General features: G+C 43.6%; 1 protein-coding gene across 11 annotated transcripts in view; it reads left to right on the plus strand.

Moving 5' to 3' along the window:
- Positions 1-528: 528 nt before the first annotated feature.
- Positions 529-25,679, plus strand: part of SORCS2 (sortilin related VPS10 domain containing receptor 2) — a 513,640-nt gene continuing 488,489 nt past the window's right edge. For 6 of the 11 annotated variants that reach the window (XM_085547385.1, XM_085547393.1, XM_085547391.1 and 3 more), the window contains exon 1: positions 531-937. In XM_085547385.1, coding sequence (XP_085403511.1) covers positions 602-937 — 336 coding nt within the window. In that variant the 5' untranslated portion in view covers positions 531-601. Of the gene's footprint in view, positions 938-25,679 lie in introns of all 11 variants that reach the window. The other 5 variants (XM_085547390.1, XM_085547389.1, XM_032444044.2 and 2 more) reach the window with 2 other exon arrangements.

Below are 25,679 nucleotides of genomic sequence, written 5' to 3' on the forward strand. Positions count from 1 at the left end.
TAAAGAGTCTGTCCCCTTCTTTCTTACAGCCCCCCTTTTGACACTGAAAGGCTGCTCTCAGCTCTCCCTGGAGCCTTCTCCATGCTTAACAGCCCCAGCTCTCTCAGCCTGTCCTCGTTGGAGGGATGTTCCATTCCATCCATCATTTCTGTGGCCCTCCATTGGATGCGCTCCAACAGATCCACGTCTTTTCTGTACTGAGGACTCCACATCTGGATGCAGTGCTCCAGGTGAGGTCTTAACAAGTGTGGTCTGATGCGTGACCTGGGGTGCGACCTGGTGTGTTACAGTGTGTCCCCCGGTCTGTAACCCAATTTATAACGTGATGAGCAACGTGACGTGCTACCCGCACTCCGACCCTCAGTCCTATTCCCGTTACGACCCGCCTCGTCCCGGTGCCGCTCGGAGCGATCCCCGCCGCGCGGCGTTTCGGTGCGAACCAGCAGATGGCGGCGCCGCCCCGGCTGGGCGCTCAGCCCCGCGCACGCCGCTGCCGCGCGAGCCCCGCTCCGGTTACAACCCTCCCCCGCCCCCGCCCTCCGCGGCGGTGTCTCCCTGCCCGCCACCTCCCCGCCTGTCACTGCCACGCCGGAGAGCCACCATGGCGCACGCCGGGCCACGCGTGTCCCCCGCCGCCGCCCGGCTGCCGCTGCTGCTTCTGCTGCTGCCGCTGCTGGGCGCCGCCGCCGCGCCGCGCTGCGCCGAGCCCTGCGGCCGCCCGAGCCCCGGCGCCGTGACCCGCGGGGCGCGCAGCCTGCCCGAGGCGCGGCGGGGCGGTGGCGGGGCGGCGGCGGCGGCGGCGGGGGGCGGCCGCTCCCGGAGGGCATCCCCGGCGGCGGGTCGGGAGCGGGTCTCGCTGCTCAGCACCTCCTTCGTGCTCAAAGGGGACGCGTCTCACAACCAGGCGATGGTGCACTGGACGGGCGAGAACAGCAGCGTGAGTGCAAAGGGCGGAGCGAGAGGGTCGGGGGGTTCCCCGTTCTGGCCGGGGCTTCGGCCCCGCAACTTGAGCGGGTTCAGCGCCCCGCCGGGCTCGCCGCTCCCGGTGCCCGGGGCTCCCGCGGGGCGGACGGGTGGCGAAGCGCCTCCACCGCTCGCGCAGAAGTTTGCAAAGTTGGTGAGCGCGCATCGCGCACGGCGCCTCTGCGCGGCGAGGCGAAGGAGGGCTCTGCCCCCGCCAAGGATCGCTGCCCGGCGCCGTGACCCGGGCAAAGCAGAGGCGATGGGCCGAGAGCCCTGGGTTCGGTTGCCGCGGCTCGGTCGCATCGTTTGGCCCCGCACAGCCTTCCCCTTGCCGCCGCGCCGCGCTCAAGCGCCGGCGAGCAAAACCGCAGAGGAGTAGAAATCCACGGTGGCTCTACCCCTCGCCGGGGGGCAGCGCTGACGGCCGGGCAGGGCCGGGCGCTCCCGCGGGTCCCCGAGCACCGGAGCGCCCCGAGGAGCTCCGCAGGCTCAGGCGGCTCGGGACCGCGCACGGGGCTCAGTGCAGAGCGTCGGCTGCGGCCGCAACTTTGCACGGTTGGAGCCGTGTGCCGTGCCTCGGTTGGTTTGTTGCCGATTTTAGGCAGAAACTTTCATGGTGATTTGCTTTTGACTCGTTTTCAATGTCAGCTGTCGTCGCTTCTTTATGTGCCGGCCCATAACGTTTGTGTGCTGTTACGGATGATCCCCGGGATTTGTGGCTTCTAATTTATCCGGCACGGAAACGTTATATCCTAACAGCGTGCATCATAGGGAATCACGGCGCGGCACCTTGCGCTGTTTGTGCAGCTTCACCAGCAGGAAAATACTGTTATGGAGGCTCAAGACCAACTTTCTTCTGGGGGATTTGAGCTTTCCTGGAAAACTCCTGAGAGTTTATACTATAGTTCAGCTAAGATTGAACTTTGTGAGCTTAGTGTAAAGTTTGTTCAAACCCGGCTCGGTTTGGAGCACTTGCTCTGTAGTTGTTGCGGGTGTGCGAGTTACTGTCCTGTCTGTAGGACATCGAGTCCTGTGTTTCTCCTGCCCCGCTGTCTCCCGTGGTGCGTGTTGCACGGTGCGGGTGCGGCAGCGCGTTGCGCTGCGTTAGCGCTCTTGTGGGAACTCCTCGTGTGTCCGGATCGGAGTCAGCACAGCGCCTGACACTTTAAAGGCAGTTTGCGAGCCGCTCGGGGAGGCACTGTGCAATGACGGCTGGTTCCTTCTCGCAGAACGGGTTGCGTATCGGCAGCATCAGCCGCTCCCATTCTGTCCTTCCTCCGGATTCTGTCCTTCCTCCGACTCTCCCTGCTGGGGCTGCTGCCGTCTCCTCTTTGTGGACTACTGCGGGCTGTCAGGCTCATTGCCTTGAAGGATTCAGTATTAAAAAGTTGGCATAAATTCTTTTTTTTTTTTTTTTTTTTTGACATAAAAAGCAAGTAACAGCTTTCGTACAAAGTGCCCGGAACTGTGAAATGAATGTAGCAGAACCTTGCTGATCCACGGCTGTGACAGTGGTTTCCTCACCTCTCTGCAAAGATTTAATAACAGATGCTGCAGCGGAGGCTTCTATTGCTACGATGGTATTATTTCTTCCCAGGATGCTGCAGTTCACTCCGTAGTGCAGCCTGAAGTAGCCTGTTCAAAAGCAAAGATAAATGGCAAGTGTCAGAATGAATGAAAGTAGATGCAACTTCTTAGTTCTCTCTGTGTTTGCTTGTTTACCGGCTGCTAATTCAGTACTGCAGGGTGGTGCTCTCATCCTGGCTGCACTGAGCCATTCTCCATGGCATTTACACATTGAATACAAAATGCTTTTGTGCAGTTACTTAAAAAGTGTGCTCTTACTTTACCTGCCACCAGTTGACTGCTGCCAAGTGAGGCTGGGTTTGAAGAAGTGTCCAGGTAAGGAAAGCCTTTGCTGTCCCAGCCCCATTGGAGCAGTCTTTTTACTGTGGATATTTTGATGTATCGCTGTCAGCAGTTCTTTCTGCACTTTTTTGGCTTATTAGCTTTGTTTTATTGCTCGCTTCCAGTAGAAGAGCTGATTTAAACCAAGCCTTCCAGGGAAAAGTATCTGTAAGGAGTCCGTAGAACTTTTTTATTATTATTATAATTATTAAATTTATTTATTTATTTTTTTTTCTCCATGGAAAGAAAGTGAAAGAAATGCATTGAGCCCAGTGGAAGCAGGATGGGTATAAAGGGTTTGGAGAGAATTATGTTGCCTCAGTGTATGTGAGATGAAAATATTTTAAAATAAACACCTAATCCAAAGCATACTAAGATTGTCTTGAATGTTTGCTTGCTTTTTTCACTTCGGTTGAGAGTTTAGAGGTAGGAATGCCCTGGATCCAGGGCAGGATCCAGTGCTCCCTGGACCTGACACCGTGCTGTCAGAGGCCAGGGGAAACCTTCCTTGCCTCAGAAGTCCGGGTTTGTGTTGAGAGTGCTGCTCTGCCCCAGCACCGCTGTGAACGGAAGCGTTGCTCAGAGCCGGGATCGGGCCCTGTGAGCAATCCTGAAGTGTCACCGCGGACATTTGGCACCTCATTGAAGGTACTCAGCACTTTGTAAACCAAGGAGCTAAACCGGCTCCTTTACCCTTAACAGCTACAGGGCTGAAAATTTGACAGTGATGAGCTCCAGATGACCGTATATCCCCTTAAACACCTCACCTAATAAAATAAATGAAGAAGAAATTGTGCTCCATGCTGGGGAGACAAATACCCATAAAAGCTGAGGGGCAGCCTCTGAGGGACGCTCACCTTCACGGCTGGTTCACTGAGAGCACCTCAGGGAAGTGTGTGTGTGTGTGGACTGAGGGTGGAAAACCAACTGAGGGGGCAGATGTGCACGTGGAGCTTTTAAAAATGTTTTTATGTCTTGTAAATTCTCCTGTGGCTCCAGGAGTGGAGCACGTGGTTTTTGGATGCAAGGCATGTCTTGAAGGAAACTAAGGAAGCTGTAAACTAAGTTGTTCCTCTCTCCTGCTGCTTTTCTGCATGAGGCTGTTGAGTACTTTGTGGTTCTCCCATAATACCATCAGTTTTGTGAAGTAGGGAGGCTGGTGGATTTGGTAGCAAAATGTGTGGGTGAGGTGAACTTGCATCACTAGGAGGATGACTGTGCTCCTTGTTTTGTCAATAGGGAGCCATGCAGGGAGGTATGGAAATTGTTTCTTGCTTTGTGCCCTCACTGCTTTTATTTTATACTCTGACAGTTAATTATTTATGGCTTCCATGCACACTAAGCCTTTTCCTGGCCTTTCTTGGCAGTGGGATGCACAGTTACAACTGCCACTAATGACACAAGCCCTGCAGACCCAATCCTTGTAGCATCGTGGATGTAGCTACTTGCTGAATTCTTGCACTCAGTATTTCTGCTCTTTGTCTCCTACATCCACAGAAGTTGGTTGTTCACTAATACTTGCAAGCAAAGGTTTGTACAAGTGGGACTCATTTCTTTTCCAGTCTTAAAATATCATAAACAGAAGATGTGGCAGCTCAGTGTTGTGGCACAATGACTGCCCTGGAACTGTTGTGGAACTGATAAATAACATGGAGTAGTGCGTCCACAGGTACAAGTATGTGTTCAGAGCAGCCTCTTACTGTGCTCAGCTGCATACGGGTGTCCCCAGCTTTACTGTCCTACCCATACATTACCCAGTCTAACTTAAGGGAACCCCTGTTTTTCTTTAGGAAACTTTACAGTCATCCCAAAAGCCTTTGTTCTTTCTTTCTTTCTTGTATTTATTCTTTTTTTCCCCTTTTGTGCTAGGTAAACAACTTCCTTTCCAAAGCTGTATTCTTTTTGACCCTCCTGGAGAATTCCCATTGTGCATTAATACCAGCTGATTTTAAAAAACATCAAAGCCAAAACAGAGCTGCAGCAAGAACGAGGTTTGTATTCACAGTTGATTTTGATTCCTTGGATGCTCGTCATGCTGTGTGCAGACTGCTAAAGCATTGCAAACAGGACTTCGGCCAACTAGTTCCAAGTCTGCAGCTTTGTGGAGCCACTATTTCCTTTTTTTGTTTGGTGTCACAATATTAACCCCCCATGCAGGCACTTATTTGTCCCATGCAGGCACTTAATTGTCCCATGCACTGATGTCATGATCCCTCGTAAATATGTGATTCTTTATTGTGGGAAATAAACATAAATGCACACACAATCTTAACAAGACATATTATTTAGCAGTAGTTTATCAGAACTACTACCCTCGAACTTCAGCTGATCCACACTTTCTGATGTGCAGATACTTTGTTTAATTTAAAAACAGATTTCCTTTGCAATACAGTTTCACAGTACATGATTTGTAGAGTAAGTGATCACTAAATTTACTCTTCTGGCAGATAGTTTATTTAGTTGTTTTTCTGTTTTGTTCAGTTGGCAATAAATTGTGCTTAGGGGATCTGTAGAAACATTGACTTCAGTATTACTGTGGCACTATCTGTAATGGTGAATGTAATTTTCTATCCAAAGTGGGTGAAAGCCCAGCTGTGGTAAGGTTTTTGGTGCTGTTTCTCGAGGATAGCCAGGGTTCTTTTTATGGAACTCAAAGGAGCCCGAGGTCAGAAATCCTAACAGCTCAGCCTTTCTTAAATGGCAGATGTGTCATAGAGTCATAGATTCTATCGTGAAGTGAAAGACATATTTCCCACAGTGAGGATCTTGAAGATGATAATGTGATAGAAAACAAGCAGAAACCAAACCTAGTAATCATATTTGAATGGATCAGTGGAATCCCACACTGAAAGCAGACTGATATTAAGCTCACCGACGAAACTGAAGAGTTTGGCATCATCTTGGGATTTTTGGATGGATGTGTGTGTGTATTTTCTTTTTAATTGCAATATGAATATTATGACATCATTTATTTGCTTCTTCCAGCCTCCGCTTTCCCTCTCTCCCAGCCCCCCAGCACGCTGCCCACACTGCTGCCTGCTGAGCTCTCTTACGTTTCTGCAAAGTCCACCTGCTGAAAAGTGGGAGCACTTCTTGTCCCCTGTGCAGGCATTTAAATACACAACTTAATTAGTAAGCATGTGTTTTAAATGCACCTTAAAGTCATCCTCCAAGCACACCCCTCCATGTCACCCCTCTGTGTCATACCTGAGTTTCCCTGGGTTTGCTGGTTGGACTGGTGCTGCCTGCTTTGCATTGAAACAAGCTACCTGCAGCTTTAGCGTGAGCAGGTGCTGCTGTGCTGGTGCTGGGAGGTGCTCAGAGAGAGCCAATGTGGCACAGGAGTTTGAAACTAGGAAGCAAATTCAGTAGTAAATGCTACAGACACAAGATTGAAATCACCTGTCTGATACTGGTGATGTATTACAAGCGCACGATGAACCAAATCTGGCTTAATAGCAATCATTAAACCTGTGTTTAGGCTTTTGATGGCAGGATCGCATATCACAGAGGGAATTTCATACAGCAGGTATGTACAGATTTATGAATGACTCAGACTTTGAAAGTGGTTTTCTCCAAGTCCTTAATATGCCCAAATAAAATATTTTGTGGTTGTGTCAGTTAAGACCAAGGGATGTTAGCATGAAATGAGACAATCTACAGTGCAATGCAAGTGGGATTCTTCCTCTTCCTGGAAGCAGAAATTCATTTAAGCAAAAGCTTGAAGTGTAGGTTGGCATCATTGTGCAATGTATGGCAGCTTGCAGTGGCTCATGATGAAACTTGATGACCTGCAGCATTTTTTTGGCATTTTTATTCCCATAATCTCACATTCTTTACCAAACATTCCCATTCCCAACTGTTCTACCCAGAAACACTTATTTTAAGCCCTAACAAATCACCAGTGACACTTCAAAGTAAGAATGGATGGGATCCTTTGTCATGCATAGCCTCAGCCTTCACCCATAAGCTTGGACTTGTGCAGTGGGAAGCAGGCAGAGCTGGTCCTTGGACTGATCTCTCCAGTGGTAATTGTAATGTCCATGCTTGAGGAAGCTGGGATGAGTTGTCTTCTGGGAACATGGTTCTCTTCTTATTTTAGAGGGGCCTGGATGACTAACTGAGATGAAATATTGAATTTAAAGTCATCTCTAACCCAAGTATCTGAGGTTTATTGCTGCTGCATTTCCGTGCCTATGGACTAAGTTATGGACTAAGGCTGTCTGGAGCAACCTCTGTGTGAAAATACAGCCGTAGTTCTAAGGTTTTTATAATTGCAGTTTTACCTAAATATATCCTTGGCAAACAGAATTGTCTGCTTAGAGGGTGTTCATTGACAGGGATTACACAGAGGTCTAAGTTTTAGGCCAAGGGTTGCTCCAACAGCTGATTAAGTCTTTTTTTTTTTTTTTTTCCTAATGTCTTGGGATATTCATATGTAAGTGCAGCTTTAAAGAGAGTTGCCCCTGTGCACTGCAGAATGCTTAGTCTTGTTGGTACATGGTGGCACATCTGCGAGGCTCGGGTAAGTGCAGAAGTGCCACATTTATGGTTCCCATTGGATTTTGTCAGCCCTGAGTGAGGCTGTTGTAGTAAAAGAGATGCTCTGGCACTGCCCTTGTAGAGCTGAGCCCCACTGATGCTGCTGTGAGCCTCAAAGCAGTGCTGTGAGGTTTGTGGGAAGCATCAGGGCATGGTAAGGCATGGGCAGAGGTCCAACACAAGGTTCCAAATGAAAGGATTTGGGGTTAAATTGAACCTGAATGGGATTGTTGAGTAACTTTACCAATTGCTTCACGAATTTCCACTGAAATAGCATTTGCAGTATGCAGCTTATTTTGTGCCTCAGTTTCCTTCCTGTGATGTGAAGATAATGGTAATTCTAATTCTTCATCGCTGAGAATCACTGAGGACTTATTGTGTTCTCAGTGAGATGGGCACTTTGATATTAAAGTAATGACTCCTGCTTGAACACCTAGAAGGGGCAAGGCTACAAGAGATCAAGAGATCACATGTATGGTTTCTTTGTTCCTTTGGCTGTTTGGTGGTACAGCCTTGGAGTCGGAGAAGAAAAGGCTCTCCTGGGTCATGCTTGTGCTGATGTTTGTTTTGATCAAGGCAGCTTTTAATCTGTAGTCCAGTTTAATTTAAATGCCTGGCCTCTGGCACTTCAGTTGTCAGACCAGTGAATAGACTTAAGAATATGTGGCTAAAAACATTTTCAGTGAAATTTAACCTGTATTTAACTTGTTCCCTGCCCCCTGCCTCATTTACCCATATACTTAAACTTCTTTCTCACTGTGTGTACCTTGCCTGCTTTTGTAGACTCGTTATTATTTCCCTGAATAAGTTCTATTTTAGCCTCTTGCATTTTCTTTCTTCCTAATTCACTCTTGCAAGCACTTTAATTGCCCCGTCTGAATAGGACAGTGCCTACATTTGGCACTATTTACCTACAGCGTATTTGATGGGCACATCTTTAGAAATTTACGAGCACACAGATTATTGTTCACTTCTGGTTTCCCTCTGGTGCTCACAATAATCTGTGTTTCCAAAAAGAACAGTAGATTTTTTTTTTATTTTTTAATTTCAAAATGATAAGTTGTAAAACCATTTAAACAATCTGGACCCGAGGAAAATTGTTTTTTGTGCTTTCTGAGCAGTAACACTGTAATAGGTTTGTTCTAGTTCATGAAGGAGATGTAATTAATGTTTCACCTTTCCCCATTCACTCCATAAAGTTTGTCTCTTCCCTGTGCTTTTTGGAGGGTAAAACTATGTGAAGTGTTGAAGTGTGGTAGCAGTGCGTTTCCAAACCCCAACTGCAGGGATGTGTCCTTATTCCTGCTGAGCAGTAGCCCCGTGTGCACTGGCCAGCACGTAGCAGATGGCAAGCTGCAGTCTGTGCAAACACATTTGTTATTACTGCTACTGGCTGCTCTCTGCTCCCCGGAGTGTGAGTGCCATGGGGAAGGAGCAGCCTTCCCCCTGCATGTGCACCAGCAGGCTGTGGTGCACCACCGCGCTGCTCTGAGTTGGCAGCATTTGAGTGATTCTGTAATAGCAATAGATAACGATGATGATGGCTGGGAATTGAGCTGTTCCACCTGTAAATTCTAGCAGTGCCTAGCCTAGCTTCCTAACTGAGCCACAGCAAAGTTGCTTTTCTTAGGTACTGAAGAACAACCTGTGTGTGGTTAATGTATTTCTATGCTGCCGCAGCATGACAGATGCCCACAGGGCTGGAGCTGGGGGTTGGAGGAGTGTGTTGGAGTCACTGCTGGAGCTTTGGGCAGTGTTTCACAACGTTAAATGTGACTGAATCGGAAGGAATAGTTGTTACTTCATTGAAAACACAGTTGTATCAAGGAATGGTAGGTTGCCATAAAATCCTCCTGGGTCTAAGTTCAATAAGATATTTTCCCCTTGTTTGCTAGCGGAAAATACCTTGTTACTTGCTTTTTTTTTTTTTTTTTTTTTTTTTTTTTTTCCAGAGGATTGGAGCTGCCTGTAAGTCTGAGGCCTCTAAATCTGCAGCAGTACTTGTTAAATCTTGCCATTTACAGAAAATGGGATATTTTTTTCTTAGTTTTTCCTCTTATGCTCTTCGGTGCTGTGTGGAGTGTTCAGCGTAAGTAGGTATTACCGTTAGCACAAGCAGAGATAAGAAAACAACCCTGAACTCTTGAACCCCTTTCATATGTTCAATTCAAAAACCCGTGAGCCAAAAATTTCAGGGATCTATAGTGACAAACACCAGGGAATGCCCAGGGGCTGACTCTGATGCTGGAGACCAGTGACCACACTCAGTTGGACACAAGAGAACTGGTAATACTCTTTTGCCCATGTCACCACCACCTGTACTGATCTCTGCAGTGCAAATCGAAGTGAATGCCTGGGATCCTGTGAAGGTGAGAGTGTATGTGTGTGTACTGCAGGACTCCAGTCTCAATGACTCTTAACTAAAACCTTTGTCCCAGTCCACAGCAGGCTGGTGCTAACCTACTCCTGTATCTAAATTCCCAGCTGATCTTTAGAGTGATCCCACTCTCTTCAGTCTGTGCACTTTATAGGGCACTGTTGAGGCTGGTAGGGTTAAAATAAGATTTGGCTCCTACATGTGGTTTGCAGATAGACTACATGAGTATCATTCCTTCTGGCCTCTCTCATTTTAGCCTTGTACACCACGCAAGTTTAATAGATAAGTGCAGGACTCTGGAGCCTTGGCTATTGTAGCATTTAATGTGGTTAGAGCATAGAAACAAGCAGGCATATGAAGTAAAAAGCCCAGACCCAGATGTCACCCTACAGGCACTAGGATTTCATTAGAACTGCAGCTTTTGATTTAGAGGGAAATTTCTTATTTTGTTAATTTGTTTGTCCTTTAATCAGTGGTTTCCCATGTTTTCCTGCCTGTTTTCCAACCACATAATAGCGAGCATATTGAGGTCTCAGCTGTTTGGAGAGAGGTTTTAAAGCACGTTTCTTGCTCTGAATGAGATGTAAAATATGAACAATGAATGGAGGCTATGCAAAATATCTGTGCTGGGAGTGAGGTGGCTTTGGAGTAGGAGCTGTGTTCTGAGCACAGCTGACGGAGAACAGAGGGATAACACTGAGCTCCCTGGCTGTTCTTGGCTCTGTTGGTGCTGGAGGTAGAGAACTGGGAAGCCATTTCTTCTACTGATCCTAAGCTTTGCTTTCCTCTTGGATGAAGGAGGCCAATATTGGCAGAGCCAGCTGGGTCTCCATCCTGTCCTTTGTGAGGTTTTCCAGCCTTGCAGGAAAAACAAACGTGACGGAATCCAGTTATTTTTAACTCTCTTGTATGTGACAGCCACTGAGGTGCTGCTGAACGCATGTAGGAGAGAGGAGGATGCGTAGATGGAGCAAAAGTGCCTGTATTTTTGGAGCAAGCAGCCCATTGTCAATGCTTAAAACTTCTCTTGGGGCTCAGCTATTGTTATTAAACTTTAAAGCAACTGTAAAGAAGGGAAGCAAGAAAGTATGTTGTGCATCAGATGTACGGCATTTTTGTAGCTCTGTGAAGCCCATTTTGTGATTTGCTGGCTGAACTGTTGGATCCTGCTAAGGAAGATGTGGAAGGAGTGTGTTCCCCTGCACCTTACCTGAATTGAGAATCTCTGCTTAAAGATGGCAAGATGTAGCTCAGTGAACATGTTTTCAGTTCCTAATGAAATACATATGTTCTTCTTTCTCTCAAGGACTACTGTGCAGAGCACTGAGGGCCACTAATAGGGTCTTCTATTCCTTCCTTCCTTCTCAACTGCTGTAAAACAGATGTATTTTTACAAAGTCGGATACATTTAGAGAGTTTTGAGCCTTTTTCTTTTTTTGAATGTCATTGATCCCAAAGAGCTCTAAGAGACAGCAGATTTCAAATCTGTTGTATAAGCATCTCGTGCTCTTTGCTCTGTTTATTTAAAATATCTTGGGGGGGAAAGAAGACTTGACCAGACATGGGAGATTGATGCCAGGCTAACATATATAATCAGTGTGAGAGTTAGCTAGTAGCTGTTGAATTATCAATACACTATTAGTTTAGCTTGGTTTAGCTGACTTCACAAATGCCATTTCTTAAACTGGTTACAAAGTGGCACAACTGAAGACCTGAATGAAAGACAAGAATCTTCATCTGCTCATCGGTTTGCTTTAGTTAGTCTGTGAGCACAGGGTTGTTTGGGCTGATGTGTGTGTACTACTGAGGCAATGCATGCTTAACGAATGCTAGAGCTGCATGAGAGGAAGTTTGAATCGATGCATATATTACTGTGAATGATTACATCTGAGCTCCAACATTTATGACTGCAAAGACTGTTATGACTGTTCCTGAAGATGGGAAAATAGGGTTACAGAAGGAAATAATCTTTATCTTGTTTGCAGAAACTGCCTACAAGGCGTTCTGTGGCGTTGCTGTGCTTTGTGGAGTGCATGGAGGCTCCCTAAGGGAGCTGGGCTTAGCCCGGCATGGTGTTTCACAGGGGTCGGCAGCTCAGAAGTCAAGCCCAGTGAGATGAGATTCCCATCTAGGCATAGACTGTGTGCCAGGAAATAATATAAAGGGTTCACAGTCTTTGACTTACAGGCTGTTGTGTGTGGAGGGTTTGCACAAAATATGCAAGCTTTTCATTTTTTGCCATGACTAAATAGACTTGTATTTATTAACTGAACCTGAATGTCACAATCACTGTCACTCAGCAAGAAACTCTGCTCCCTTTGGGCAAGTTCCGTGTCTGTCTTTTGTTTCTCTTACTTTTCCATCTGCTTTTTGTATGGCTCTCATCCCTCCTCTCTCCTTTCCTTTTTCTGTCTGAGTCCCCTTTGTTATTCTCCCTTAATTTCTTCTTCATATTAAATCACCTTTCTCACCCCTGGGGTTTAAATAGCATCGTCTTCCCCATTCTGTCTAGAAAGAAAGATCTTCAGGGACGTGGTTGGTAATGATCTGACGTGTCAGCACTTCAGGAGATGCCATTCCAGGAGGTATAGATGTTCACACTGGGTCACATACTGTCTGCGAGCTTGGACAGAGCGGCATTGCTGAAGGAAATCTTTTCTTTGTGACAGTATCTGTATCTCTGGAGGATGGCAATAGCAGATGTTTAAAAAAGAAGCCCCTCAAATCTAACTCAGACCTGGCCCCAGAGCAGTGTATTTCCCCTCATGCTCTGAGCCTAAAGCTGCGAAGTGATCTCTTAAACTCATCTAGGGGTAGGCTGGGGACACGAAGGGAAATGCGCTGCTGCTGTGTCAGGCTTCTGCTGAGTTTAAATGATCATAATTAGAAATGAAAGAGTCACAATCCCATTTCCAGTCATCCAGTTCTATAATCTGCACATACCATCTAATAAGAATGTGTGTATTACCCATCACTGGAATCACTCTGCTGCTCATCCAAGCTTAATTGAAAAATAATCGTAATCTATTCAGTGTTACATTTAGTGCTTAAATGAGGTATTGTGAGGAAAAAACAACTTCTGAAATGTGGATTGTCATGGATTTCATTGTTGGGGCTTAGTTTTGATATTAGTGCTCATCATTCTGATCCTTGGGTGATGTCACTCTGATATGTGGCTTTGCAAGTACACCTCATTATTACTCCCTGCAATGCATAGGAAGTGAATCCTTTCTCCTTTACATGAAATATTTACAGGGTGTTACTTATTACAGGAATTTAAATGAATGAAGCTTCTTTTGAAAACAAACACAAGCTGAGGAAAGCAAAGACAGCAACTGAGTGTGAAGGTGTCATAGGGTGGAAGCTGTTCAGCTTACGTATGTAAGTTCTGCTGCTTGAGCTGAGCTGGGAGTGAAAGGCAGGGAATGCTGGAAACTCGCTGCTGGAATAGTCCATTGCCATGAGGCAGATGCACTTGCTGTGCAGTCACTATATTTCATGGACTGAGTGTGTTTGTCTGACGTGCAAGTGATACTGTCCTATGGGAATGGTTTGTAAGAAGATCATGAGAATGTCTGAGAGGCCAGGCCCGTGGATTTGTTGGGAGAGCCTCAAAATCAGCTGGCTGTGTTGTGACCATTCACCAGATAGCTTTCCTAGCAGACAGTACTCTGTTGTTTGGGGTGAGTGCAGAGCTTTTTTGGGTGCAAGAAATACACCTCATTTATAAACATGGAAGATGGGCTTACATAGGTCAGTGTAGTACTTGGCCTAAATTGCTAGTACTGAATTTCTGTTAACCACAATCCTTCCCCCAGATCTGAATGAGCTCAGTTTTGGGGGTTTGATCACTGACTGACTGAACACTTAAATCCTGAGTTTTGTAGCTACACTGTAGAATTTCAAATCCATTTGTTACTACATTGACTTAAATAATATTTAAATTCTAGCAAATTATATAAGATAGTAAATAATTCATAATTGACATAATTTCATAATTGACACTATTTATTTTCTACTGTAGGTTTCTCACCAGATTTAAGGGATGCTATTTCACTTCGGTGAGTGTTGTTTCTGTAAAGAAAGATACACAGCAAACATAGTTTTCAGATGCCTTTTTGTTTTTCTAGATTTTATTGAAGCATCTTTTTAGGAGTGTTGCATGATGGTATGAAAAGAAGTACTAAGTATACTGAATTTTTTCTTCAGTTATTTGGAATTAATACTCATTAAATGGACAACCTCATCCGAACCAGGATTAACTTCATCTTGAAGCTGTTATTCTCTTGCTACTTAAGCAATACAGCATATGTTCTTATCAACAATTGAGTCTCATTTTTAATTTATGAAAGTTTACCTGAGAGTATTTGTGCCTCACCCTTTCCAAGTATAAGAAAATGCCTTTAATGTCTTAGTGCTTGACTTTGAACAGCTAATCTTCTTCTGTGCTATGTAAGAAAGTTGTTTTGATATATACAAGATTTGCTGCTTGTTTGTTCCGGGTCTACATAGCATAGTCAACCTAAGCTTTTTTCATTAAGAAATCAGCGATTTTGTTAACACAGAAATCAATCCTTTTCTCTTAAGTTCCTTTAAGGCCAATTATTAAAAAGTCATGATCCTGCTTCTTCGATTTTAAGAAGCCTGAAGGTGAATTTTGAAAATTTTCTTGCTAATTTTTGTTCAGCAACATTTCATGATTTATGCTCGCTTTAAATTTTTAATGTTGGACTCAAGGATATCAGTACAAACAGTTAATTGTAGTGGACTGTCTGCAGGCTCCATGAGAACCCATGCTGTGATTAGATTTGTAAGCTGGTGTGTGGTGCATTATTTTATTGACTTAAATTTCACACGTTATTGAAGGATTCTTAGCTTTCATTTGCCTCACAGTTAATTAAGTCTTCAAACTAATTGGAAACAAGAGGGGCAGAAGCCTACAAAATGGCAAAAAGTAAGCACAGAACAGCCTTGAGAATGATATGTTAGATACTGAATTCCACACTGTTCTTTCTTATTGTTTTTCCTCTTTTTCATTTTTCCTTAAACATTTATGTGCTGTTGAATCTAGAAAAAGTAGGTTTGTTCCTCAAGTAGAGGTTTGTTTGTTGTTTTTGTCTTCTCACTCTCTCATACTCCTCTGCCTTACTTTCTATAGTTTGGTTAATTTAATCTTTCTAGCTGCTGCATTGGTTTACTTGGCCTCACTAGAGTCTGTAGGAAGGCACGTCAGTGGAATGAAACTAATATCCTGATCAACTTGCCATCAGTGCAGCTAGAGAGAAACCACCTGGCATGAGTGAACTTGATCTTTACATCACTCACCCTGCAAATGCAACCAGTTTAACAGAGAGAAATGAGAATAGAGGCCTCACCACTACTAAGTTGTGGAAGGCTCATGTGAATGTTACAGTCTCATCCTTCGGAATTTACTGATGCTTTCTACCATCACTTAGTTATGGGAGCAGTTGTCCATGGTGCTTTAAAAATCTAACCATACAATATTCCTGAATCCAGAGCCTGTAAAAAGCAATAGCAGGCTTCACTGTTTAGTCAGTCACCATACTAGTCACCATACTAGTTAAGAGGCATTTAAGCTTCATAAGCATTAGAGGGTATCGGTCACAGCTAACAGCATGAGGTTTATCTTATTGACAAAGGAGGACCAATCTTATTCATGGTTTTTTAGTAGACCCGGCTGTGTTGTGCACAGCATACTAATCATAATGAGGAATGACATACTGTTTTAGTAGGAATCATTATTATCTTCAGCATGGGGAAAAATTGTGTTTTCACTCTCCTCCATCACTTTTTTGGTGAAAGAACAAAAGTGCAGACAAGCAGATCTGCTCTTTAATGAAAAATTTCAGGTCACTATGCTATATAACTTAGGTAATGGCTTAAATAGTCAAGTTAAAGAGAAAATAATTGGAAGGCTAATTTGGATTCATCCTTCCCTACTAGTGTTTAAAGATGCCGAACACTGAGTTCCGTTACTGCTTCATTTCATTTGGCTGTTGCAATGACCTAACTCCTCCTGAGTCAGGCTGCTCTCACTTCCTATAATGTAGGATTTTTACATTACTGGATTGGAGCATGTCATACCTTTGGCTTTTCTGATACCATAAGATTTAGAAGCAAATAAGCTGACATACTGACTCACATAAAGGAACAGACTAGCTCTGTGTTGGTCCCCAAGGTGTCATCTATTCTATTTGCATTACATGGTCAAATATTTGTATGTGGTATCATTGAGGCTAACAAAAGGTTGTCACAGGGCAGTGATTATGTCACAAATTGTGACATTTCCCCGTTGATGGGAAGTATAATGCCAGCATGCCATGGTGCAAATGTCATCATTTTGTGATGTGACAAATTGTCCCTGGGGAAAGACTTTTAAAAGAACTTCACTGATGTTTGAAAAATGAATTGGTAGAGACGGATTTCATTTGCGTCATATTTAGGAACGATCAGAAGTTCAGAAAGCAAAGCTTGCAGCAGTTTGTATCACTTTTCATTCTTGAAGGGTCTTTGCCAATGCCACAAACTTTAGTCCTTATATGCATGATGCTTGGTTAGCAGACACATTTGTTGACTCATCATGCTTAAAGGTGGCTGCAGAGCAGACAATTCTTCAGTAGCTAACGTGTTTAATTGGACTGTTCTCTGTTTGTAGTGTAGTGGGTTCTTCTATTTTAACCACAAAGCGGTAAGAGAATTTGGAATATTTCCAGCTTGTCAAAACTTAAATGAAATGAGAAGTGGGATAATATTGTTTGTAATTTTTTTTTGTTCTTCATTCAATGCTTGTTATAGCAATTGTGAAGGATATTGAGTGTTGTTTCTTCAGCCTTATCTGCAAGGCAAGTTCAGCTGGAAGGGCTGGGCTCAGTTAACATAACTGTTAACCAGAGATATATTTGGCATCATAGGGAAGTTCCGTGTATATGATGGAGGCACACTTTAATTAATAGACACAGATGGTGTTAGGTAGTTTCTAGATGGCATTTTTAGTAAAATTCAGATGTAACTTGCAGTAAAATTGGTTCCTTTGAGAGTGTTCTTAAACAATAAAGAACACAGTCATAGAATCATTTAGTTTGGAAAAGATCTGTAAGATCACCAAATCCAACCGTGGCTTCACACTACCACGCCCGCTATTAAACCATGTTCCTAAGTGCCTCATCTACACATTCCTTAAATCTCTTCATGATGGCCACCACCTCTTTGGGCAGCCTGGAGAACTGGAGGCTGCAACAGTTGCTGTAGAAATAGTAGATTTCTTTTTCTGGAGAAACAGAATTGATGGAAAATGTGTCCGTCCAATCCTAGAATAATCAAATCACAGATTTGTTCTACAGGTAAGGAGTTCCTAGATTTCATGATCATATTTATTCTTAGATACATAGTAATTCTTCTTGGTGGCTGCATGCAGATTTATTTTGTTCCACATTGGTCAGAAAATGGACGTGGAACAGCATTAGCCAGCAGCCTCCTGTTCTCTGCTCCTGAAGCTCTATGTGTTCATTGTAAACCAAGCTTTAGATTAGTGATTCTATATGGAACTACTTTCCATTAGGTTTGGAAAATGTTTTGATGAATTTTGTGTTTGCCGGTTCTGCATTTTCTCAGCTTTGTGTTTGCACAGAAATTCTTGCACATTTTGAGTGTGGGCTGTATGTGAAACTATCTGCAAATGGTGCAAGTCATTTATTCTGCCTATTTAATCCTTATTTTAAGTGCTGTTCTTTGAAAACAGAACCAACAAAAGCCGCAGTCTTAAAATCCAGTGTCTTATCTTGTAGCATTTTAGCATTTCCTAAGCAAGGAACAGTGCTGGGTCACCCACGTACCTCTCTTAGGATCTGATGGTGGCACAGCTCAGCGGGCTGCTCCTGCTGCTTGGTGCTGAGCTAATGCTCTGTGCTTGCATAACTCACGACTAAGGAAGAGACACTGAATAAGGACAATTATTTCATGGAAATTAATAGTGTTGAACAAACTTTGAACGGCTTTCTAGTCACAGTGTTTGGACATCGGGTATTTTTTTTAAACTGGTTTGTGATTGATCCAAAGCCAGTCCTTCTCCTTTGTGAATTCCTGCTATATGACATTTTGGCTCAGATTTCCAAGAGCATAAGCCTCCATTTCTGTCAGTTCATAGGCCAACTCCAGTTGAGCTCTGCTTCCTCTACAGAAATCGGGCCAGTGGTTGCAACATGAGGGCAGCTCCTGCAGAAACAGCACACACAGGGGCCAGTTGTTCCATTCATTTGGGCTTCAGGAAACCCACTCTGGGTTCTTTGGGCTGCCAGAAGCTTTCTGTGCAGCCCTGAGCAGGTAACTTGAATCTTTCTGTTTCTGAATTCCACACACACAGGTCTTGTTCTGCGTCTTTGGTTATAGGGCAACATCAAAGATCATGAAGTGTTTGGATACTTTGGAAATGTATGTGATCATGTTACCATAGATAAACAGAATGGTACAGAGAGGTACGCTGCACAGGAAAGTGATTTTTCTGATGTTAATCGCGTGTAAGAGAATCTCATCTTACAGTTTCTTATCCAGAGCTTTCATGTGGCTTTACATCCTACACAGTATTGCTTTTTAAACGCTGTCCTGCAAAAACAGTAGACCCCTATGAATGATTTTTCATTTATGTGCATTTTTAATGCCTGATGCAGACATTGGTGAGATATGCTTTTTATTTTGAAAAATACAATTTCCTTTATAATAGCACCTATTTGAACAATAATTGGGAACTTTTAGAGAAGGCTGTGTGATTTTTTTTTGTTTTCTTTTGTTTTTCTTCTTTTACCCAACTATTTGCTTTTTCTAATTTTAATTTGGTAGGAGTTATACATTTCTTGGAAGACTCACTGCATACACAATAATTTGAAATGTGTCTGGCATTAGTTCTGCGAAAACAATCTGGATGTTCTCTGATCTGGATCTACAGAGCCATAAAATATATATGGCACTGTATTAAGTTTTATAATGCTCATTACTTCAGTGTTGTACCTGTTGGGTACAAAATCACTGAAGCGGATGAAGAGTATTGCTCTTTGAGCAGCAGAATTATTAGAAGTGCTTTTATATGGTCTCTTCTAGATATGAGTTTCATTGCAGGGTTCAGTAAGGAAATAATTAGTATTTAAACTGTTTGCTAAGGAATATGACTGTTCCTCCAGAGCAGAAGAATTACAAATCACTGAAGTGCTGCAGAATTTTCTTTGGGCTAAACTAATTGCTATATGACGTTTCAGGTTATAATAGGGGATATCTGTGGCTTAGTAAAGCAGGTTTAAAACTCAGTATAGTAGAATCCTTTTGTAGCTCCTGAATCTTTCACAGGACCTTCTATGTAGTTTTGGGCAGTGCTCTCTGTTCCCGTTCCAGTTGTTAGAGCTGTATTAGTAGCTTAATCTGTGTGCCTTTAAAATTAACTGTGCATTTATATTTAGTTACTTTCAGGGTCAATTCTTAAGCTACTTAGACAACAAATTTAACCCACCTGCTTTGTAATCACTGTAATCAGTTCTCTGAAAGGCTTGGGATCAACGTGTGTGTTGGACAGCAATTTGTAGCAGTGAGCTCTGAAAGGTTAAATGCTCAGACTGTTTATTGTTAGGTAACCTTCTGCTTATAATCATAGCCATAATAGACATCAGTATTTATCTTGATATCTTTCTATTGTTGAAAGGGATTTTTATTTATGATTGGTAGAAAATGCATTTACTTGACAGGCATTGCATTAGCATTTCTAAGCCTTGTAATGCATTTAGTTTCACATGGTATCCTGAAACTCACTGCAGAATAGTAGAAGTGCCACCGTTCTCTTGGGAGTGTCTAGGTGAAAGCCTTGTAGACGTTTTGAGGTTAGACTATTTCATTACACTGCTCATTTTCAATCACCAAAGTGCTGTTTGGTTTCAGTACCAACATACCAGAAGTGAGGTATTTTCTCTGAAACAGTCCTGTAAATATCAATATTAAAATCCATAAGAAAGTCTGGACAGTTGTAGTGGTTATATAATCCCCAGCTCCGTTTTTCATAGTGAGATCCTGTCTTGGTGTTGGGTATATGCAACTTTTGAGTGTCAAGAAGCAAGCATCTCCCATTGATGTGAGTGACCCAAATACCTGCCTACTGCATGGGTTTACATGTGTGCTGATTTTGCATTCTCCCAGGTTATAGCTCCCTTAAAACAAACCTTCCAACACCAGGCTTATACTTAATCTAACTCCTCTTGCATTTCTCCTGTACTGTGCAGCCCCACTGCTACTGCATTGGCACAGGTGGAGGGTATTGGACGCTGACTGAGAAAAGTGCCTGGAGTGTTGGGAAATGGGGGCTTTGGGAAGTGTGCTGCTAAATATACTTGTTGTGTAAGGGGCTTCTTAAACACTGCTTGCTACCTGTTTGTCTGGGTAATGGTTGCTGTTTTAAGTGACCATGGAATGCTTAAGTGACCAGGCATGTGCAAACTCCTTTACCTCGTGTCACTGTGGTTGTTTATGGAGTTGGGTGGGAGTTGAACTGGGGAACTGATTGTAGTAAGAAGAACCTGGACGGCTGGATTAGGCTATTTTCTTTAATGCCTGACTTAAATCTGTTTCAGTTTACTTCTTTCCCTCTGCTTTATGGCTATGGAGAAAAGTTTATACCCTGTCTCTTCTCATCAAGCTTTAATATAGCTGAAAGCCTTTATTGTGCTTCCCCTGTCTTGCATTCTTTAGATTTAATAACCTCAGCTTGTTCATCCTTTCCTTGCTGCTCACTTGGTGCTGCTTTTCTAGGCCTCTTATCATTTTTACTGCATTCATTCAGGCTCTCTCCAGTTATTCCACATTAGTCTGTGATGCTGTGGTGTGAACACTTGTTCACCCAAGGTCTTCAGGCTGGAGTGGAAGTTTATTTTGAGTCTTACTGTCTGCATCTTGCAGCTTTTCTCTCCATTACCTTATGATGCCATGCTGCTACAAAAAGGACAGATGTAATCCTCTCATGATTCATTAATACTCCCAGCAATTTTGCTGAGCATACTTTGCTCTTGACAATTCTGATTATACGCACTTTAGTATTTAATAAGTGTTGAGTGTCATCATTCTTGCTGAACAGCACCCAGTCATTTTTGATCATTTTGTCAATTTGTGAAGATCACTTTGAATTCTAATCCTGTGCCTCTGGTACATCTTTCAGCTTGGTGTCATACTCACATTTAATATGCATAGCCCTTTAATACGGATGTCCCATAATACCAGACTAAGGACACATTTCCTTGCAAACCTGCTTGTTTGCCTTTCTGTTATCCCCAAGGCCTGCTACTCTTGTATATGAGGGAATTAGATAATTTTGATGGTATTTGCTTTTGGGAATTTAAAATTGGAATCCATGTATTGCTTGCACATCATTTATTTGGTGATAGTTTCTAGAACTTTTCTGGGACTTGAAGGTACACTGACTAGTTGGTGATTTCCAGAGCCATTCTAACTCTTCTCTTTTTATGTTCAATATCTGTCCTTTTCTGGTCAGCTGGTATGAATCCCACTGTGCACTAATTCTTTAAGAAGTAATTTAAAACCATCTCAACACTTCCGACAGTTTGAAAACCTGTGGGTTATATTCATCTCCACCTGGGGATGCTTCTGTTGCCTTGTTCTTCATGCAAATACCACCCAAGTTCTTCTTTCACCATTTTGCATTTCCTGTCATTCGTTGCTTTTCAACATATTTCACCGGGCTTTGGCACCATTGCTCTTCATGTGTAATGGTTAGCACTCTGGATTCTGAATCCAGCGATCCGAGTTCATATCTCGGTGGAACCTCCAACTGATGTCATTTACCTGGACCTGAGCAAGGCCTTTGACATGGTCCCCCATCACATCCTCATCTCCAAATTGGAGGGAGGTGGATTTGATGGGTGGACAACTAGATGGATAAGCAATTGGTTGAAAGGCCGCAGACAGAGGGTGGTGGTCAATGGCTCTATGTCCAGGTGGAGGCTGGTAACGAGCGGCGTCCCTCAAGGGTCTGTCTTGGGACCGGTGCTCTTTAACATCTTTATTAATGACATCGATGAGGGAGTGGAGTGCACCCTCAGCAAGTTTGCTGATGACACCAAGCTGAGTGGTGCAGTCGATACGGTGGAGGGAACGGATGCCATTCAGAGGGACCTTGACAGGCTGGAAAGCTGGGCTTGGGTGAACCTAATGAGGTTCAACACGGCAAAGTGCAAGGTTTTGCACTTGGGCCGGAAGAACCCCAGGCACCTGTACAGGCTGGGAGGAGTTGTCCTTGAGAGCAGCTCGGCAGAAAAAGACCTAGGGGTCCTGATAGATGAGAAACTTAACATGAGCCAGCAGTGCGCTCTGGCAGCCCGGAAAGCAAATGGGATCCTGGGCTCCATCAGGAGAGGGGTGGTCAGCAGGGATAGGGAGGTGATTGTCCCTCTCTACTCTGCTCTTGTGAGGCCCCATCTGGAGTACTGTGTCCAGGTGTGGAGCCCTCAGTACAAAAAAGATATGGAGATTTTGGAAAGGGTCCAGAGGAGGGCCACAAAGATGATCAGGGGGCTGGAGCACCTCCCCTATGAGGACAGGCTGAGGGAGTTGGGTTTGTTCAGCCTGGAGAAGAGAAGGTTGCGGGGTGACCTCATTGCAGCCTTTCAATACCTGAAGGGAACTTACTCCCAGGAGGGGAGTAAACTCTTCGAAAGGGCTGATAATAGCAGGACTAGGGGAAATGGTTTTAAGTTGAAGGAGGGAAGATTTAGGTTGGATGTTAGGGGAAAGTTCTTTACTAGAAGGGTGGTTAGGTCCTGGAACAGGCTGCCCAGGGAGGTTGTGGATGCCCCGTCCTTGGAGGTGTTCAAGACCAGGCTGGACGGGGCCCTGGGCAACCTGATCTAGTAAATGTGTATGTTTGGTGGCCCTGCTAGGCAGGGGGGTTGGAACTACATGATCCTTGAGGTCCCTTCCAACCCGGGTCATTCTGTGATTCTGTGATTCTGTGATTCTGTGACCGTGTGGAAAAGCTGATCAGTGAAATTATTTGGAAAAATGACTAAACGTTTTCCAGTCTTCAACCTGCTTGAGCTTCATGAAGTTATTATAGATTATAGATTTTTATAGGTAAATCCTGCATGAATAAAATACAAAGCTGGTAACTTACATGAAAGTTAGTGAAGGATCAGAAGCTCAGTGTTCATGTGTACATACATATTTATGTCTCACTTGAAAAACTTTGTAGGTTAATACCTCTTTCTCTTCTTTGAGAAGATCACTGAAATATTTACAAATCATGACCTCAGTTGCCTTGGTTGTATGCTTACTTTTCCCTGACCCTTTGTCCATACAGTCAGTGTGAAATCTGTGCTTCTGTAACAGTATCTTATCTGTTGCTTAGTGTGACTTTGATTTTGAACTTGGAGATTCGCATATATATCAGCAGGGATAGGGAGGTGATTGTCCCTCTCTACTCTGCTCTTGTGAGGCCCCATCTGTTGTACTGTGTCCAGGTGTGGAGCCCTCAGTACAAAAAAGATATGGAGATTTTGGAAAGGGTCCAGAGGAGGGCCACGAAGATGATCAGGGGGCTGGAGCACCTCCCCTATGAGGACAGGCTGAGGGAGCTGGGTTTGTTCAGCCTGGAGAAGAGAAGGTTGCAGGGTGACCTCATTGCAGCCTTTCAATACCTGAAGGGAACTTACTCCCAGGAGGGGAGTAAACTCTTTGAAAGGGCTGATTATAGTAGGACACGGGGAAATGGTTTTAAGTTAAAAGAGGGAAGATTTAGGCTGGATGTTAGGGGGAAGTTCTTTACTAGGAGAGTGGTTAGGCCCTGGAACAGGCTGCCCAGGTAGGTTGTGGATGCCCCGTCCTTGGAGGTGTTCAAGACCAGGCTGGACAGGGCCCTGGGCAACCTGATCTAGTAAAGGTGTGTGTTTGGTGGCCCTGCCAGGCAGGGGGGTTGGAACTACATGATCCTTGAGGTCCCTTCCAACCCGGGTCATTCTGTGATTCTGTGATTCTGTGATATAGGTGCTGGGGTAAAGCAGGTAATAATAACCAGCAGACAATGCAGTAAACATAGCAGAAGTTCAGAGGCAAGAGTTTCACTTTTATTATTACCACACAGCTTTTAAACATCCCTCTGTCTTACCAGACCGGTAGCTGGAGTTCATTGAGTGCAGTAGATTCATTTGGGGTGTTCACGGGAAGATGTGACAAACATGAATTGATAACGTTGACCCCTTTCCCCCTTTCCTTCTGTGAATCCCAGACAGCTTTTGTGAGTAATATGGCATTAAGTTATGACCAAGGCGTAGACTGTGAGTTGGTAAGACCAAACTTTTCTGTAGACACTCAGATCTGCAGAATTTCTTAGAGACATTCAGACAGTGATGGAAAAAATCAGAATGTCTGAAAGAATTAAAGTGGTTTTTCAATGAAGCAGAATTGCCTAGCTTGCTGAACACAGTGAAGAGGAAACATTGCTGGTAGCAAGCGTGTACAGCCACTGTAGTTCTGTGCTGGTGGATCCAAAGACTTCTCTATGTGCTGGTGAGTTACTGATCTTTAGGAGAGTGCTGAAGGAAGGCTTAGCATACGAGAAAAAGGGTGTTTAGGTCTTCAGAAGATGGAGAAGAGATTGTGCTGATGGGAGTTGCCATTGTGGTTATAAAATTCTCTGACATTAAGGAAGCTGAGGTTTGAGATGAGGTCAGACATGAGGGTCATGTTGGAGGTGTGAGCATATTTAGAGAGGCGGGGAGTTTTGTGGTGGGAAAAGTGGTGCTGTGGTATGGCTGTAGGTCTCTTCTTGCTTTTTTTTTTTTTGTTTGTTTTGTTTTTATTAGAGCTAGATTTGATTTTTGAACAAGTCACATAATCAATTTATTTCTCGACCTTAACCTCAGTAATCTGCTTTCTGTTTTCTTTTTGATCCTTTTCTGTCTATTTAGATGAAACCTCAGGGAAAACCTCTTACCATGATTTTTGTAGCACAAAGCACAGAGAACTCCCAAATTGGAACATAGTTTTGAACTTCTTCTGTGCAGAGAGTTTACCAAAAGTGGAATTAATGCAATTTATTTTGCCTACTGAGCTGTTGCTGAACTTCACAGGGAGGAGGAAGAATTTGGCATAATTTTTATTTGTAAATCCTCCTTCAATTTGTCTTTATGTTAGTTTAGTTGTGAATCACTAGGGAATAAGCAATGACAAATAAGCAGACATTCATTATGAGTAGGACACAAAGTGTAACTATGCCCGAAAATATTTATGAGATCACACTTCGATTTTTAAACAATTGCTTAAACAAACAGTTTGTTGATAGAAGGACATTTTTTGAGTTGGAAAATAATATACGATTTGTACCATAATTGAAGTGGCAGCTGCTTCATCACACTTAAGTTTATTGATTTCATTAGTGCACTGACCTCCTTTCTGCTGAACCACCAGTCCAAGTGCTTGTGCTGTGTGAGACAGATTAAAAGGAAGATATGCCATTTTTCCTAAATACACAGGTTCCATTTTTCTGCAATAGATAGAGAAATGAAAGAAAACAAACTAGTGGAAAAAGAAAAATCTCAGGAGAAATGATTATTTGAATATCTTTAGATTTGATGGATTGTTTCAAAGAAACTGTGAAAACAGGGAATGCCTTTTTTGCAGGTCAGTGATGGAAGCTGAATTTTCTTGCTTAGTTAAGTGTTTGGCATCCATACTCAAGTAAGCAGAAATCCAGAAGAATATGAAAATTGTCATACGAACGGGAGAACAAGGCCAGCTGGAAAGTGAGCTTGTATATTCTGCGTGTTAAATAATAGTTTCCACACTTTTATTTTCCCCCAGAAGGTTGGCTCATAGTTGGGCAATGTTCAAA

This window comes from Coturnix japonica, chromosome 4, assembly GCF_054131305.1.
Source record: "Coturnix japonica strain WE chromosome 4, WE-NBRP24, whole genome shotgun sequence".
In the NCBI taxonomy this organism is placed as follows: Eukaryota; Metazoa; Chordata; class Aves; order Galliformes; family Phasianidae; genus Coturnix; species Coturnix japonica.